Raw genomic sequence first — 18,828 nt, forward strand, 5'->3', positions numbered from 1 at the left:
TAACTTATTTGGACTGGAGTTTTTTCTCTCCAAATCTAGCTGAAGACAGGCTGTGTTTTCTGGCACAACTTTTTTTTATAAAGACTTTGTGATGCATGGAAAATCCATTAGGGCCAGTATATTTGAAAAAAGAAACCTCTATCTATTGGATGCTATGGCTGATTCAATGAAGTGCCCCCTCTTATAGGGGATATTTTGGTGTAATAGTGATCAGATATACGAAAACGTTCTCCTTAGATAAATCCTACTTCACTACTCCACAATAATTTTATATGAGAAAATATTTTTAATGCTTATGGAAATTGAGGCTGTTTTGGTATACTGTCTAGACTATTAATCAAGCTTTAGTGCTCTGGCCAAGTATCATGATCAAGTGGCTTAATCACTATTCATCCGCTTTATTACATTTCAGGAGAATATTTACCAAGTTCAATGCGCAAAACATCTAAGCGATTACAACTGAACACACTCATAGGAGTCCAATACTTCAGACACTCTTCTTTTCTTAAGAGTTGTTGGGCATTTAAATCACACACTGCCAGGCTGATATTAAAATATAATAAACTTAGCTGCAGCAAACCAGTCAGTGGACACCTTCAGCAAACTTGAAAAGTCAAATGGGTATCCAGTTTTCTCTGTGATAGCTACACTGAAAGCTAATGGATGCTGTTGGATCTGACTGTAAATTGGGGCTCATGCTGTCACTAAAGCTTACTGTAAATTGCAAGACACCTTTGTCTAGATGAGTAAGAACAGCTGTTGGTTTGATCAGTTGGGGCAAGGGGCAGGTGTCCATAACTGGGCTTTAGCTCAGTAAAGCATATTGGTACAGTGAGAGAGATGGAAAGAGAAAACTTTACCACTAATAAGTGTCCACCCAGCTAAAATGGGATGTTTACCATTCATGAACGATATAAATCTTTTGATAATAGAAAATCTGTAGGGAATGTTTCCTGATGCTGGTAAAGCATTTTTGTGTTTTTAAAAAAACAACAAAAAAAACCCCAAACCCGGATTTAACTATAATGTTCTAGTTTTGATTCTTCGTATTACTTTTACTTTTTTAAAGCAAAAGACAAGGTACTTGGTTGTCATTTGTCAACTCAAGCATGTATTTTCATACCCATATTGTACATGGCTGAATAAGTAGCATGTCTTCGCTTTCTACATTATTTAACATAACTTGTGAGAAATACTTCAAAATATGTTCAACACATATTGTATTCATAACTTACCTTCTGACTAGTGTTTGATATAAATAGTTTGATGGGAAATCCAATTTTGGGTGGAGTTGAAATATAAAACAGAAACAGTTGTCTTCAATTTGAATTTTAATCTCTTTTCAGGTGGAAAGACATGACATGAATACTCTGAGCTTGCCACTTAACATTCGCCGTGGGGGTTCAGACACCAACCTCAACTTTGATGTACCTGATGGGGTCTTAGAATTTCACAAAGTCAAACTTAATGCAGATAGCCTGAAACAAAAAATTTTGAAAGTTACAGAACAGATCAAAATTGAACAAACAACCCGTGATGGAAATGTGGCTGAATACTTAAAGCTGGTGAATAGTGCAGACAAGCAGCAGGCTGGACGTATTAAACAAGTCTTCGAGAAGAAGAATCAGAAGTCTGCCCACTCCATTGCCCAGCTACAGAAGAAATTGGAACAGTATCACCGAAAGCTCAAAGACATCGAACAAAATGGATCCTCCAAAAGTTCCAAAGATATTTTGAAAGATAACTTGAAGGATATCCAGCCCCCTTTAAAAGATGTCCATGGCAAATCTCGTACCAGTGGCCAAGGTGCTGAGAGCAGCAAATCGGGTGTGCCAGGTGTCTCCTTGACACCACCAGTGTTTGTTTTCAACAAGTCAAGAGAGTTTGCAAATTTGATCCGAAATAAATTTGGTAGTGCTGACAACATTTCTCACCTGAAAAATACCCTGGATGAATTTCGGCCAGAAACTAGTTCCAGGGCTTATGGTGGCAGTGCTACTATTGTGGCTAAACCAAAATATGTTAGTGATGATGAGTGCTCAAGTGGGACATCTGGCTCTGCAGATAGTAATGGAAACCATTCCTTTGGGCCTGGTGGGACAAACGCTCTGGACAGCCAAGCAAAGCTTTCCATGATCTTGGAGGAACTGAGAGAAATAAAGGAGACGCAGTCCCAATTAGCTGATGACATAGAGAATTTAAAAGCACAGTTTCAAAGAGACTATGGTTTTATTTCTCAGACATTGCAGGAGGAAAGATACAGGTATTTTCTTTTCCTGTTCTTTTGAAATGGCTTTTGCACGGGTATATGAACTGATTCAAAACTAAGTGATTGATCTTTTTTTTTTTAAAGGTAAACTTGTGTTCAGTAATCATTGTCAGGTACCAAAGTTCTTGATTTCTTCTGTTAACCTACATTTGTGACAATAATACTTCACGATTTGATAGAACTGACAGTTCTGTGCAGTTGTCTGAGGCTTTTCTGGAAAGTTTCGTTATCTGATACTTCACTGACATTACCTTATGTGAATATTACATACAATTGGTGCCAGTGCAGTCATCGCCAATGGACTGCTCCTGATTTATTGTAACTTGGCACCTAAATAAGCGGTCTCTGATGTAATAGAGCTTTACTGTTGACAGTACTTCCTTATTAATGAGCCATTTCCTGCAGTGTGGTATGGTATATGTTCTCAACCACACTGTTATGGACTGTGAAGTTTGAAGACACAATGTAACAAAGTATAGTGAGATTTGGTTTTAAATACTTTAACACTGCTTCCCTGTGGGCTCATTAGCTGCTTGGTAAACCCTTTAACATCTATTCTGGAGTGCGAGTTATGTTCTGCAGAGTATCAGCACCTGGCCCCAGAGACTAAAAGCAAGCACAAGGTACATTTTTTTTTTGAAGGTGACTAGTGACTTTTTAGATGCCACAATTTTTGAGCTTCCCAGCTTAAGACACCTTAAAGGGTCCTGCTTTTCAGAAAGTGCTGAGCACCTGCCCTCTGATAATCAGGTCTATTTAAGGTGTAAAATTTAGGCATCCAAAGTAACTAGTCACTGTTGAAAATTGTGGCCCCCTGAAGCATACACAGAACATCCTGTTTGTCGTATTAGTCGTGATAATAAGTGTATTGGTTAATGAGATCAATATAGTTTCTACTGTGCTAACAGACAAAACATTCATACAAACACAATACTTATTAAGATTTCCTTGAGCAGTTCTCCAAGTGTAGGGAAGGCAATTTTATTTCAGTTTGTTTATATGGTGGGGAAAATATGTAGAAATCCCCGTGACAAGATTTGAATGGTGGTCTGAAAGGAGGAAGAGCATGAATTGGATACACTTATCCACTGAGTTATTTTTATATTGCAGTGTTAAAATGCCTTGGTCTTTTAAACATTCTTCTGTTGTTCCACCAACCAGGAGTATTTACAAAGAGCTTTCAGCCTGCCGAGTAAGTCCTTGGGAAACTTTCCCCCCATCCTTTTCATTACAAACCGAAGTGGTGGTGACTTGAGATACAAGGAAAGATGACTTTAAAGTACAGATGTATTCTAACATGGTGTAACATCATTTGTGTAGAAGAGCTAAATTCAGACTTCTGTTTTTCCTGAAAAAGGTATGAACGATTGGAAGACCAGCTAAACGATCTGACAGATCTTCATCAGCATGAGACTGCAAACCTGAAACAAGAGCTAGCCAGCATAGAAGAGAGAGTGGCATATCAGGCCTGTGAACGGTCACGAGATGTTCAGGTATTTTTATAATCAACTTCTTACATAGCCTAGAAATTTTGCAAAATTTGGAATAACGTTTGCATTTAAGGAATTTAGGCCCAACTTTTTACCCAGCTAGAGTGAAATCTTGGCCCCATTGAAGTCAATGGCAGAATTCCCACTGAAGTCAATGGGGCCACGATTTTACCTGCTAGTGTTTCATAATTGAATGAATAAAATCCTGTGGATTCTAAATGGTGTCTTACATCTACTGCTCTGTCATCACTAGAGGAATAAGGAATCTACTGGTCTAATGTAAAATGCTCTGAAATGCAATAATTTTGCTTTCCCTGCTGGCTCTGTAACAGCAGTAAGATAACACTATTCCCAGTTGTGAGCTTAACATAAATTTATGTCCAAACCCCTTCCTAGCTGAATACTAGCATAACATGGCAGAACCCTATATAAATTTTGAATTTTGTAGAAAAACGGTATAGTTGTCGAAAACTGTCTGAGATCCCAAATTATTTGTAAAACACCCATGTAGACTTGTGAATTATAAATACAGTTCAATAATGAACTGAGAAGTTTTTAACCTATCGAGACCTTTTGTTCCCCGGGTTTCTCCTGCAAGAGGTGTTCACTGCATTAACACCTAAAGTAGTGAAAAGAAATTGCATTTCTTGTATAGGTTTATGTATTTAGTGATGAGAACTTTACCACAGTCAACTAAACGCAGTCAATGAAGTAGAAAATTATAAACATTCTGGAAAGTATGTATTTATTTGTCACTTACGTTTGTACATATGTTGGGTTAATAATTGGGGGGGTTATTTTTATTTAAAGAGCATTTAGTTCACCTTTAAAAAACAGCCAGATGTATACATTCAGGTTCAGAACAAAAGAAACATCAAATGAGAGAAGACCAAGTCAGTAAGGGATGGAGAACTTAATTTCAAAATATAGACTAGAGTTCGATCTACAGAAAGTATAAAATGATGATGATTTGAAGAAAAGAGTAAGTGTGGGTAGCTGTGTTTTGAGTGCAGGACATTTCCTAAAGGTTAATGACAACCCTGGGGTTTCGGTTATCCACTTTTCTCAGATGATCGGAATTTGTGATTTATTGTATAAAAGAACAAGTTGGAAAGTGAATTATAATTACAGTATTATTCTGACAGCTAAACATTTCTGCATTTTACTTGTTGCAAGAAAATATTAAGAGGACTGTATCTCCTTTTAAGCCGACATATTGATATTTAAATGATATAACTGTAAGCAAAGTACGGCTGGAAAGTGGCCAGCATGTCTGTTTTATGTTCTCTAGAGACATCCGTGCTCACAATACATTTATGACATGGATCATTGTACAGTGGGTGGCATTCAAGAGAATGAAAGTGAATTTAGACCAGAATGGAGGTGTAAACCTAGTGGGTCCACCTTGAAGTTGATTTAACTGGTGTCACAGCAAGCCAGCAGTGTCCTAAAATTTTCAATGGTGTATGCGAAGAAACTAATTTTGGTGCTGCTTTGATATAGTGAAGTTTCCATGGTAACAGCTTAGCTTACCCAGTTCTTCAGCTCATCAGTACAGGTTGAACCTCTCTAGTCCAGCACCCTCAGGACCTGGGCGGTGCTGAACCAGAGAATTTGCCGAACCATGGGACGTCAATGCAGAGTGCTAGCGAGTCTCCATAGGCGCCAGGGGGCCCTGCTGCCGCCCAGGGTCCCGGCCCCCCGCCCAGGGGCTCCATGCTGGCCCCAGGTTGCAGCTGCTGGCCTCTCACCCGGGGTCCCAGCCGTCGGCCCCAAGTCCTCCTGCTTTCTCCCAGAGCTTTAACGCTGCAAATCGGCTGTTCACGGTGCGCTGGAAGCCCTGGGAAGGAGGAGGAAATAGTAAGGTCAGGGCCGCTGGCGCGCATGAGGCAAGTGGGAAGGGGGGAGCTTGGCACTGGTGGATGTTCCGCACCCACTAATTTTTCCCCTTGGGTGCTCCAGCCCCAGAGCACCCATGGAATTGGCGCCTATGCCAGACCAAGAATGTTGCCGGACCAGGGAGTGCCGGATTAGAGAGGTTCAACTTGTACATTCAGAAAACATGAGACACCATGAACACTATTTTCCTCAACCAGGAAACAATGTAAATGTTACACAATAGCATTGTCAAGTTTGATTATACTTTTATAATTTTTGTAAACAGTTGATCGTCTGCACAACATATTTGTTTAAATAGATTTATAAATTATACTCAGCAGCTGAATGAGAAACTGCTTTGTGTAGAAATGTAGCTGACTCTTATTTTTCTTTTTGTCTACAGGAAGCCTTGGAATCTTGCCAGACTCGGGTTTTTAAGCTGGAGTTCCATCAGCAAGAACAGCAAGCGCTGCAGTCAGAAACTGTGAATGCCAAAGTACTCCTAGGGAAATGTATAAATGTAATCTTGGCCTTCATGACCGTCATCTTAGTGTGCGTCTCTACCATTGCAAAGTTTATAGCTCCTATGATGAAGAGCCGTTTCCATATTATCTGCACTTTTTTTGCAGTGACTCTACTTGCAGTATTTTGTAAAAATTGGGATCACATTATCTGTGCCATAGAAAGGATGATCATACCAAGATGAATCCACTAGTCCAGATCTTTTATTTTTTTAAAGAAATGTTGTATGTGTACAAACTACCAAAATATTTAATTTTGCAATTTGAACATGCAGACTGGATGAAGGCTATAAAACTCTTGAATGCTAAGGTTTAAATACTTCAATTTATACTCCGTGGCAGTTATTTGCCTATTCAATTATACTGTATGTAATTGGCTACATCTATTATGAACTGCTCACTCATGTAAATCTTTTGCCTTAATCTTACCAGCTTTCCACTTTACAAACCAGCATATCTACAAGAGGTCATGCTACTGGTGGTGTAAGAAATGTGCCGTGTATTGTGTCATTAATTAGAGTGAGGAGGAGTGGTGGTGGGAGTGCATTATAATCATGTTTTTACACCATTCCTATTGGATTAATTCAGTTGTCTAGCTTCCAATATGAACCAGGATAGAATGGCTAGCTATATTTTACAATATTAGGAAATACCAGCCATACTTAGAGTATTTCCTAATGCTAGATGATTTAACATCTGTGAATTAGAAACTGGGAAGGTGCTTAATTACAATCCAGCACCGTTTTCTGATGCTTCTGCCAGTGGGCCCTTACTCATACAGATTATTCTTTAAATGTTATACTTTCCCAACAATTTAATATGACTAGAGTCTCTAGTGATGCAGATTAGTAAATATCGTATCCTAGAGCTATTCTTTATCATGTTTAGAAAATATATAAACGTAATAACATGCCTCCAAATATGATGCACTGAATGAATTATAAGATCACAAAGACCTCTTAGAAGAATAAAGAAACAAGTAACCAGTGCTGATGCCACTATGTTGACTTCAGTAGCTCTTCTGGTCATATTTCAAGCTTTGCAGATTGCAAAGGGAGAGCGCATAAACATTTGTTTAAATTTTTAACAGTCAGTTGATGAGCTTTCCAGTGAATGTGAAATAGATAAAACTAGGCTCCAAGTTGGAGTAGGAGTTAGTAATGCTGAAGGAAATTGGATGTTGTGAATTTTTTTGCTTCAGGGTTCCACAGGAACCACCAGGTCAGGAGGGTTGGGAAAGAATGAAACTTTATATATTAGAACTAACTGTGGGATGTGTTGAGAGACATTCCTGAGAACAGTGTGTTAGACATCAGACAGTAACGGCACTATGAAAGAGGTAGGTTTTTAAAAATATTTATTTTGCCTGATCTAGAAACTACAAAATGTTTTTCTTGAAATCCTTTGTTGCCTGGGTAATCACATATGATGTAAAGTAATATATGAAATAAAATATCAGGATTCTTCTCCACTCATATGTATCCAAAAAAATGACACGTGTCTGGTTATTTAATTTAATATTTAATGCTGTTTGCTTTTAAGATATGTTGTCATGACAGCATTATTGTTACTTTGGTCGCAGGGCTAGTTGAATTTTAACCAAGTGCAATAATTTGTATGGAAGTCTTTAGAAATTTTTATATGGGGGGGGGGAAAGCACTTTGTCCTTTCTTCACCATAACACAATTTATAATTAATCTAATAGTTTGCTGTGGTTTCAGGGGCTGAACAAAGAGCATGGCTAATGGTGTAAATGATGATATAACCGAGACCTTAGAAAACTAAATTTTTAAAAAAAGTCATTAAAGAAATTCTGATATGTGCAATGTTTTTGAATATAGAAAGGAATTCAATCCGAAAGAATTGTGATACTTGACTGGCTGCAGGCACAGGAAATTAATCAAATAGAATACACCCACTTTATCCTAACTAGATCCTGTTCAATCTTCCCAGAGGAAAGTGGAGGAAAATAAAACAAAAACTTGCTGACACCTTCCATACCTCAAACTTAACAGTCAGTTTAACCCTGTATATGTGAGCAAGAATTGCCATATATTCATTCAAATCCATTTATTCTCAAAGCCACTATTGGTATCCAAGTAATTAGTCCTCTTTTCCTTGATTTCTAATAAATTGGATACTGTCTCTGCCTCTGAAAGCAAATAATTCCAAACACTGATGACCCTTCTGAGAGGAAAAACAGTCAGTGATATACCTAAACTTTTTACCTTTTTCAGTTTGCAGGCAGGTCCCTGTGCATTCCTGTTGCTGTTTAGTTCAATGAGATCCTTATTCCCAATTTTTTGTGATCCCCATTTAGGTATTCTATGTATACACTGCATTAAAATTTCATCCCCTAATCAGTCCAGCCACTCATAGCTACCTCATCTATCCAGTTCATAAGCTGAGGAGATTACAAACTGTATCAGTTGAAGAGATTAAACATATCTTCATAGTGAAGTCCCCTCCATAACTTTGAAAAAATGTAGCTGCTCCTTTCTGGATTTACTCCAGAATTTGTACGTCCTAACAGAGGATTTCCCTTGTTTTGTTTATATACCCTTTTGATGCAGCTTGAGAACCTTTTGACCTTTACTGCATTAACAATACATTCCCATCTTCATTGCAGCTAACATGAATATTAAGTTCTTTTGTTGTCAGTACTTTCCAGTTCTTCAGCCAGCAATTATATTTTAGATTCAAAATCCTTTGACTTGCATTAAAATCCATCAGCCATTTTATAAACCATTCCCCTAATGTATTTAAGTTTTTCTTACCAATTTATAACTTTGCACCTAAAGGTGAGTTTGGAGGGGACAGACCTAAAAGGAAGAGCCCCAGTACTGACTCTTGACATAATATGCTAGTGACTTCTCTCCCTTGTAATCCATTGCCGCCATTTTTGTGTCCTCCATTTAATCATTTTGATATCCAATTTATATACCTGCATTCCAGGCTGGACAATAGAAAAATCAAGCATTGATATATTACTTTTGTTAAATGGCTTACAAATGTCTACATATCTGTAATATGGATGCTATTTGTCAGTAGCTTTACTGAACTCAGGAAAACAATTGTTTAGTTTAGCATAATTTACTTACCTTTATTAATTTAACCTTGCTGGTTCCAATGTAGAAACCTTGAATTTGTGACCCATTCTGTGTTATCTGTCTCTGACAGTTTCCAGAATCAGGACATAACAAATTAAGCCTCCTTACCTCAGTAAGATCAGCCAGTCTCTCTCATAAGCAGAAAAATCTGTTACAGCCATGATTTGGGAATACAAAGGCATCTACACTTGTTGGTAGTTACCATATTCTACCTGAGTAATCTCCATGTAAAATGAGAATGTAATGGTCAAAGGAACGGTTTTACACTTGGCTGATATCTGATTGACTCCAAATCAGAAATAGTGAGGTCTTACATAAAGATGCAGTACATTTCCTTATTGGCTTTGTATCAGAAATAAAACACATTTAAAAATCACAAGACTTCTCTAAAGTAAGAAAAAAGAAAATGTTTCTCAGTGCAAGTTAATACAGCCCTAACTGTTCTGTCAGTCAGGCACTTTCATCTTTTTAGGTTCCTTTCTGAGCTCTATCTAAAACCATACCAATGTTCCATAGGCTGTCCCAAGCAACAGCAATTTCAAGATCTTTCTCCAAGAGAACTGCTCAGATTCTTTATGGATCTCACGTCTTCTGTCAAGTCTCCCCATCTTCTTCCCTTCTCTTTCCCTCAGCTGTCCTGGCCCTTTGGTAATCTTTCCCTCATGTTCCATTTTTAATATAAATTTCAAAAACTAATTCAAAATGCCTTAAGGTACCATATTTTTCCTCATCATTTGCTTCAGTAATTTGCATATGTCCCTTGCTGAACCCAGACTTTGCTTTCCCAACTCTTCCAACGTTTTTTTTTTTTTCTCCTTGTGTACCCTTATCTGTGGTAAGCCAGGGTGTCTAACTTGTGTTAAGGAAGTGGAAGGTAGCCTTTAATATGCTCATGGCACTCAATCCCTTTAAGTGTATGCCAAACTCTGTGCAACTCCTGCTCCCAAAATATGTTGGATTCTTTTCTCTGGCTGATTCTGGCTGGCAATCAAAGAACCACTTCATTTCATTTACATTATGATCACTCTTGCCAAGTGTATCTTCAGTCTCAAGATCCTTAATAAGTTAATCATAATTAGTTGGAATGGAGTCTAGTAGCCCTAGTCATTATGGTTAGCATCCTAACTACCTGAGAGATAAACACATCTTTGAAAGCCCCAAAGAGTTTGATGGTAGAATCCATACCTGTTGATTCCTGGAGAGTTAATTTCCCATGACAGTTACCGTCACTGTTAGCTACCTTTCTAATTTCAGCCCATTGATCCAAATCAAGGGATTTCTTTAGGGCTTCCCACATAGACCTAGTGAAAGATGCCCACATAAATTTAGTTCCACTACTGTCCAAAGTCACTGATATTACTCTGACTAGATACTATCCTATTCAGTTTCTTCCTGACTTATATACTAGACGTTCAGTCCTTATGTAACCCAGTGATGCTTCTTGTCTTATTAAGCTCCAGTTATACTAGTTCTGGCTTTTCATAGAAAGCTATTGAATCTGGCCACTGCTTGTTTAGTATCAAAATGCCTAACATTAAGAAGTGCAACCGCTACTGGATTATTGTGTCCAGTTCTGGTGTCAACATTTCAGGAAGGATGTTGATAAATTTGAGAGTTCACAAAAAGACCACTGAGAATGATTTAAGGGTTGGAAAACATGCCTCACAGTGAAAGATTTAAGGAGCTCAATCTGTTTAGCTTATCTAAGAGAAAGTTAGGGGGTGACTTGGTCACTCTATAAGATCCAGATCCTTAATGTATTTAGGCTTTTTATTCTATCTGTAAGGTTTTCATACCATGCACATCACCATAGTATCTGACCATCTTCCATTAGTGCATTAAGCAACATGACTACATATCTATGGCATATTGTTTGTGTTCTCATCCTCTTTCCAGAGGGAGAAGCATGTGGAGTTGAGTGTCTTGTTTTGGTAGGGTGGGTTTTTGTTTGTTAAATATAGCTGTTGCTATGTGTTCATGTTTGAGAAGAAAAGATCAAAGAAATGCACCTTGCACTTGGAGTGGAAAGTGACAAGGTTTGTAATAGTGGTTAGCTCCTGGGGGAGTTTATTCCAGTCTTCTACCATCCCTAGAGAAGGTTCTGTCTCCTGCATAGACAAGCTTTACTCTTATCGTTGAGCATTGCATTGTGCCAGAGGAGTGAAGTTGTTGACCATGGTCTTCGTCCCAGAACTTTGGGGGCCATGCCCAGGCCATGGAATGTTTTGAAGACAAGGACTGAGACCTTGAACTTGATTTGAAATTCTATGGGAAGCTAGTGTAGGGAGCAGAGGACCGATATGATATGCTCATGGTCATCTGTGTTGCTGAGGAGAGACACACTATAGCATTTTGTACTAGTTGGAGTTTCCTAAGTTCCCATTGATTTTCAGTGGAAGTTAGGAGCCTAAATACCTTTCAGCATCTTTGCATAAGTACCTACATGGAGAACAGAGATTTGATAAGAGGTCTCTTCAATCTAGCAAACAAGATATACCATGAATCAATGGCTGGAAGCTGAAGCTAGACAAACTCAAACTAGAAATAAGGTACAAATTTTTAACTGAGGGTAATTAACCCTTGGAACAATTTACCATGGATTGTAGTAGACTCTTCATCACTCAAGTTTTAAATCAAGATTGGATATTTTTCTAAAAGATATGCTGTAGTTCAAACAGGAATAAATTCAGGGAAGTCCTGTGGTCTGTGTTATACAGGAAGTCAGACTAGATGATCACAAAGGTCTTTCTGGCCTTATCTACAAAAATTTGCTAAACAAGCTCAAAATACAAAGAGGATCCAGAATCACTTAGTGTAAAATTTTTCAAAAGCGCCTAAGTCCCATTTTCAGAAGTGACATGCTCTGAGACTTAGGCGCCTAGATTTTATATTGATTTTTTTAATAAGGCAGTTTTATAGCTTCTTCCAGATACACAAATATAATATTCATAGTCAAAACTTGAAATACAGTACTGTAGACACAGACAAGTTTTTTAAATGACGTTTGAATGCCAATAGAATGAGCTTATCTGGTAGTGAAGCAGAGTTCAATTTAAAAAATGAAAATTTTACATTAAAATAATGGACGAAAGAAAATATTGCAATTTACTGAATTGCATAATCACCCTTGAAGAACAAAAAGCACTATAAAATCCAGTTTTGAGGCCAGTAAAATCCTTTCTTCTGTTTTCTAAGATATTAGAAGACAATGTACATACAGATTGCATGGGGACTTGATTGAATTGTCTTGTAAATTTGATTTATTGCATATGTGTGGTGTATTAAGTTGTACTGTTGGTAGAAAGCTCTTTCTTTCCATGAATCTATTGCCCTTCCTTTTTTGTAAGATAATGCTGACTAGGCAGTACCAAAGTGTACTGAAAGTTTGTTTATTTTTATTGACTGAAAATATTTGTGTCAGCATGTAACCTGTGTATCTCGTACCACTTTCATTTTGTGCAGCATGGTGTAAAAATGCATCTATTAATGTATGTAATGTTTTTGTATATTTCTTGGTGTGGTCATGATTGCTCAAAGGTGCCATTAACATTTTTTTAAAATAAAAGTATTTTAAATTTAATTTGCTGTTAAATGTTCATTTTCTTACAGTTATCATTAGTCAAATCCACCTCACTATAGTGCGTTCTCTGTCCATAAGTACATTTCTTAATGGGGAGCACTCTCTCCATTTCAAAATAAAGATGAAAACATTCAGATGTTGATTTTGAGTGCTATATCCTGTGGGGATTTAGTCAAAAATTGAGATCGTGGATTTTATTTACAGCTATGGCTTGGCAGTGGTGTAAAGGTCAGACGTGGAACCATCGCTGGACTTTTTTCCAAATTCATTGTGAACATGATATATGGTGAGTTGGTTTAATTGTATCAAGTGTTTGGAGTCATTTTGGACTTTTTTTCTTTGGACAATTGAAATAGAAGCTTGAGGTTTTTTATTTATTTATTCTAGTGTCAGAAAACAGGTTAAGACACATTACCAAATATTACTACTGTTGAGCATACATTAAGTATAACAATTCTTAACTAAAAAAAGTGCTCATGAAAGGTGTTAGATTGACAGCCCTTGGGAGTAAAGTCATGTATACCCAGAGCACATACAGCACCGATCACATACATACCCAGACCACATACAGCAGGCCATTTTGTTCTGAGGCTGTGCATCAACCCTGCTGTTGAAGAAATGGGATAAAATAGTTTTCATGTCCGGTCAATTGCTGCCCCAGTAATTGCTCCAAGTAATTCCAGTTTTAGTGCTAGGTTTTGGTGTGGATGCTAGGAGCTTTAATCTTTAGTAAAGAGATCAAGGCTAACTCATTTCACAAACTGTAAGTTGTCCTCAGACTCTAATAATTTTTGGTTCTTGCTAATATTGGAGATGTATGTTGGTGGCCCAGAGAAAAAAATGTTCTCCATTACTAACCATCTGACTCAGCCCTCATAAAGGGTTGTATATGCTTGTACACATTATAGCACCAAATTTAACTTGTTGAAATTGAAAGAAGTGTCAGCACTGGGGTGGTACAAAGCATTTATGATTTGTGTAGCGGTAGCACAAAGAAGCCAGGGCCCAGTTGTGCTAGCGGTGTACAATGCCATCCTGTACAAGGATGAGGGTCCTTGCCACGAAAGAGTTTACAGTCCAAGACAACAGTTCAATACAAGAAACAGACGAGTATATATGAGGAAATAATGAGAAATAATGCTAGTCAGCATGCAGCAAACAAGTCTCGAGTTCTGGATAGGTATCATAGCAAAGAAATGTCTTAACGGGGAATTTGAAGGATAACAATGTGGTTTTGCAGATATTTACAGAGAATTCCACCCACACATAACAAGGTTATATGCTGGAAAAGTATTTAAATGGCCAATCAAAACCGGCATTTGTGGAACAATGACAGAAGTCTATTTTCTTTATATTGTATAAGAGGTGTTAGGTAGAGTGGGGTTAGGATGTGGAGGGCCTTAAAAGTGAAGATAAGTCGTTTGTGTTGATGTGGTAGAGAGGCATATGGCCAAACTCTGCCTCCAGGCTTTATACACTCCCCCAGCAGCTCCTCTATTACTTCTGCAGAGTGAACGTCTTTCTTTCTACAGTCTCCAGGTTGACTTGTTGCTCCTGGGCGTCATTCTTCAGTTTCACAGATGTGGGTTTTTTTGTTTTGTTTTGTTTTTTAATTCTTGGATTTTTTTTCATCCCAGACTTTCTAAGAGAGACTGCATTTAAATGTCATAGGAAATTGTATTTAGTTTTTGTATTAGCATATTCTATCTTAAATAAGTTCATTACTTTGCATGTGTTTACTTTATTACTCAGTTCAAAGCAAATGGTAAATTTGGATGCACACAATTGCAATTTTTGCCTTTTAGTGAAAAAATACAGTAATTGAAAGTGCTAGAGTTCTCCCTACAGTGACAATCCATCCAGATCAGGACTGAGATAAATGAAAAGATATGGGGAACTCTGCACTGCATCATCCTGAATTCTTACTTGACATAGTGTTTTGCTTATATTCAGACTGTTGATTTATCTGAAAACTCATTTGTTTTATGTCTGGTGACAGCTGAGTCCCCCAGTTGATAGCAATCCACCTTTCATGACATGAACTGCCAGTTTCAGACAGAGCTTGGGCAGAGGCTGAATTCTCTTTGTTTCCAGTACAAGTTTGAAAGTTAACTGGTGCTCAGTTGGTAAAGTAAAATTCTCAGGAATTTTCTGGCTTTATTATCTAATATTTTATCTCCATCTCAAAATACAAAAACTTTGGATGGGAACTTCATGACTGGGGCTGCATTTGTTTAATTCACAATCTACTCTCCTGGTGAAGATTCGGATTCTGTTCTCCCTTACGCTTTTGTAAATCTGGAGTAACTCCACTGAAGTCAATGGAGTTGTACAGGTATCTATCTGATGTAAATGAAAGTAAAATCAGGCTTGAAGTCTGTAAAGTATAAATGCAACACAAAAATATTATCTAATTTTAGCCCACCAAGACACACAGTCTGTAAGCAACCTCAGAGTTTGCCTTTTGAATACAATTTTAATTTTTTTAATTTACAATTTTGTGATCATCTTACAAATATTTTTTAAATTTAAAAAAAGTTGAAAAATTGGAGAGGGTTCAGAGAAGAGCCATGAGAATGATTAAAGGATTAGAAAACATGCCTTAACATGATAAACTTAAAGGTTCAATCTATTTAGCTTAACAAAGAGAAGGTTAAAGGGTGACTTGATTACAGTCTATAAATACTTACATGGAAAACAAATATTTAATAATGGGCTCTTCAGTCTAGCAGAGAAAGGTATAACGTGATCCAATGGCTGGAAGCTGAAGCTAGACAAATTCATACTAGAAATGAAGTGTGTCTTTTTTTTGTGTTTGTTTTTGTTATTTTTTTAACAATTAACCATTGGGACAATTTACCAAGTCATGGGGGATTTTCCATCACTGATAATTTTAAAATCAAGATTGGTTGTTTTTCTACAAGATCTGCTCTAGGAATTAATTTGGGGAAGTTCTATGGCCTGTGTTCTACAGGAGGTCAGAGCAGATGAACGCAATGGTCCCTTCTGGCATTGGAATCTATGAATACGTTGGTATTTTATGTTAGAAAACACCTACTTTCCCAAACTGCTGTGAACCCTCTTTGTAATTTTTTCACTATTATAAAAGCCGTATGTTCCAGAATCAATGACTGCTTACATCCAAACTAAACAGAGGAATGGAGAACATGGGACTGTGTAGGCAGCAGCCCGCTGTAATGTAACAAGCCACTTAAATGGGACTGACTCGGCTGCAACTACACAACATAATATCCTGTTGATTGGTCTCGGTCCTTATACCTATTGACTCCCATAGTTTTTTTTTGTTTGTTTGTTTGTTTGTTTTTTAAGAATTATACCAGGGATGAAATCCTGGCTTTGTTGAAGTTAATGGCAAAACTTCCTTGACTTCACTGGGGTCATGTTTTTACCCCATGAGTAAAGAATTCCAGTGACGTTTAGTCTTCTGACTACAAACGTTTTTCTTAGGAGTGCCACATACAGTATCCACTCTATTTAATTTTTCCTCTTCCTCAGCCTAAATAACCCACCCATTGGAGCCAGTCATCTCTGGGGCTTGTGTTAGAAGGTATGGGACTTTGTCCTGTCTGTCTGGGACTCAGAGTATGTTTATACTGCAATCACAGCGTGTGACTGCAGCACAAGGAACCATATCTGAGCTAGCTTTGATCTAGAGCAATGACTTTGTGGAAGTGTGCGTTTCTGCTCAGGCTGTACAAACCTGCCCAGAACCTGGGGTAATTACTCAGTGGACTAGTCTGCACTGAAATGCAGCAGCTTCTCTGCTCAGGTATCTGAGCTCGCTAGATTAAAATTCAGGTACGTTTACTTGAACTGTAATCACAATCTATGCTTTCAGTGTAGACCTACCTAAGATTGTTGCCTGCCTAATACTTCCAGGCCCAGCTGAAGCAGGAGTAGGATAGAGACTTTGATCACCACACTAATTAATTTTCCATGCGGCTTCTCTCCTGCTAGACTGCATTTAGACCAAGGTGACTGTGACAGTCCCCAGGGAGGCATATCACTACTATCTGTTCTTAACTGTGTCTGCCAGGGGTCAGCTCCCCGACAACCCTGGCCACAGGCAGAACAGATACTCCCCTCTCAGCCTCAGTGGACTCTGCTCTCTCTCTGAGTGAGTAAGTAATAGCTATACAACCCCCAAGGACTCAAAGCGTACCCCTAGAGTGTCCAACCTCTTAGGAACAGTGGGTCTGGTAATTTTCTGTGTGTCGGTGGCTAAGTACACTGCAGCCTACCAGTTCACCTAAGAACATAGCGCTGCTTAACTCACAGCACTTAGATTTATTTATAGAGAAAGCAAGTACAGTGGAACCTCAAAGATACGAATACCAGAGTTGCGGACTGACCGGTCAATCAGACACCATGGGGAACCAGAAGTAGGCTATTAGGCAGCAGCGGAGTCCAAAAAAACAAACCAGCAAATACTGTACTGTGCCTGTATTGCATCTTAAAGGTAGGCACATCTGGGCTGCCAGTCCCCACCACTATCCCCTACTCGCCAGGGTGTGGGGCAGCCACTTACAGGTAGGAGGTGGTGAACACTTTTCCCCTCTCCCAGCCAGGGACAAGTTTGCAAGTTCAGAGCCTGGGAAGAAATTTCCTGAGCTGCTATTGAAACCTGGCCTGGAATGTAAGCTGCCGGAGCCTGAGCTCCTGCCTGCACCCTGCAATCTGGAGGAGCAGCTCAGTTTTAAAGGGTCACAGCCTGCACCATGCACCCGCTGATATTGTGGTGCCCTAGGGTGCCTCATTCATAATCCTTCCTGCCAGGGGCTAGAATCAGCTGTCTCTGCCCACCTGCACTCACTGGGCAGCCACTGCAGAGCTGAGCCCCCGCTCCGAGCAGTCCCCCCTGAGGAGCATCCCATAACGGCTTGTTCAGAGTAATGAACAACCTCCATTCCTGAGGTGTCCATAACTCTGAGGTTCTACTGTATACGTTTATTTAACGAAGAACGCAATTAATATGATAAACATAAATATTGGAAACAAAGGGTTACACATAAAAACAAAGTCATAACACATGTTCTAGAGCCTAAACTCAGCTAACAAATGCCCTCTTGTGTAATAAAGTCCTCACAGCATTTTTCAACCAAGATGGCTGAGATCCTTCTTTCATGAGGCCAAGCCTGCTGGAAGCTTGCCTTCCCCTGCTGAAGGATCCCAGGGCATCTCTCTGCACCCCCGAAACACACCAGACCTTCTTAAACACCTCAAAATATCACCTCTAAAACAGGGGATCTTCCCCCATGCTCCTGCTGTTTACCTCTTCCTGTTTATTTTCTTTTGAAGTTTCCACAAGCTCATCATTAGTATTTGACTCAGTATGCAAAGGACTTTTATTGTAAGACCCACAATACACAATGGTCAGCTAGGGAGATAAGTGTTTCCCACCTCCTGTCTGGAGAAATCTGTCTCAATGCACACAGTCTCTCTGGTCCTTTAACTACTAGACCTTAAGAGCATAATTTCTAATATATATATTCCTTACATATTATCTGCTTATACATTCTGCAAAGTTTCTGATGACCAGTGTGACACAAGCTTTCTGTAGAAACCTTATATGGCATTCTTTAGTGAACTAGAATGTAAATACCAGATGCTGGAGAGCCCTGTATCCGTTCTGTACCCATGTGCCTTCTCCCAGTTGGCATCAGGAGGTCCTTGGGTCACAGTGACATGTACTAAACATAGATTAACCATAGATTTATACCTGCTAATACAGCAACAGTCCTCTCTAAAGAGACACTTCTGGGTTACCAAACTTGTGTGTGTTCCACATAGCAGCTACTTTCACCCTTACTCCATAGGGACAGCAAACAAGTCTGAAGTGAGCTTTCGGATTCATTACAGCATTTCTTGGCCATGACTACGTATTATCTATCCTATGAAAAGAATGGAATTGGGGGAAGGAGGAGGGAAAGCCTGAACTGCACTTATATAAGAGACTGTT

The 18,828-nt window shown here is 38.6% G+C and overlaps 1 protein-coding gene across 4 annotated transcripts in view; it reads left to right on the forward strand.

Moving 5' to 3' along the window:
* Positions 1 to 12,804, forward strand: part of TMCC3 (transmembrane and coiled-coil domain family 3) — a 230,458-nt gene extending 217,654 nt beyond the window's left edge. For all 4 annotated transcript variants that reach the window (XM_074941901.1, XM_074941900.1, XM_074941902.1 and 1 more), the window contains 3 exons: positions 1,347 to 2,263; positions 3,627 to 3,762; positions 6,041 to 12,804. In XM_074941901.1, coding sequence (XP_074798002.1) covers positions 1,347 to 2,263; positions 3,627 to 3,762; positions 6,041 to 6,343 — 1,356 coding nt within the window. In that variant the 3' untranslated portion in view covers positions 6,344 to 12,804. The remainder of the gene's footprint in view (positions 1 to 1,346; positions 2,264 to 3,626; positions 3,763 to 6,040) is intronic.
* The last annotated feature ends 6,024 nt before the right edge of the window (positions 12,805 to 18,828 follow it).

The sequence above is a fragment of the Natator depressus genome, chromosome 1 (genome assembly GCF_965152275.1).
Source record: "Natator depressus isolate rNatDep1 chromosome 1, rNatDep2.hap1, whole genome shotgun sequence".
Taxonomy (NCBI): domain Eukaryota; kingdom Metazoa; phylum Chordata; order Testudines; family Cheloniidae; genus Natator; species Natator depressus.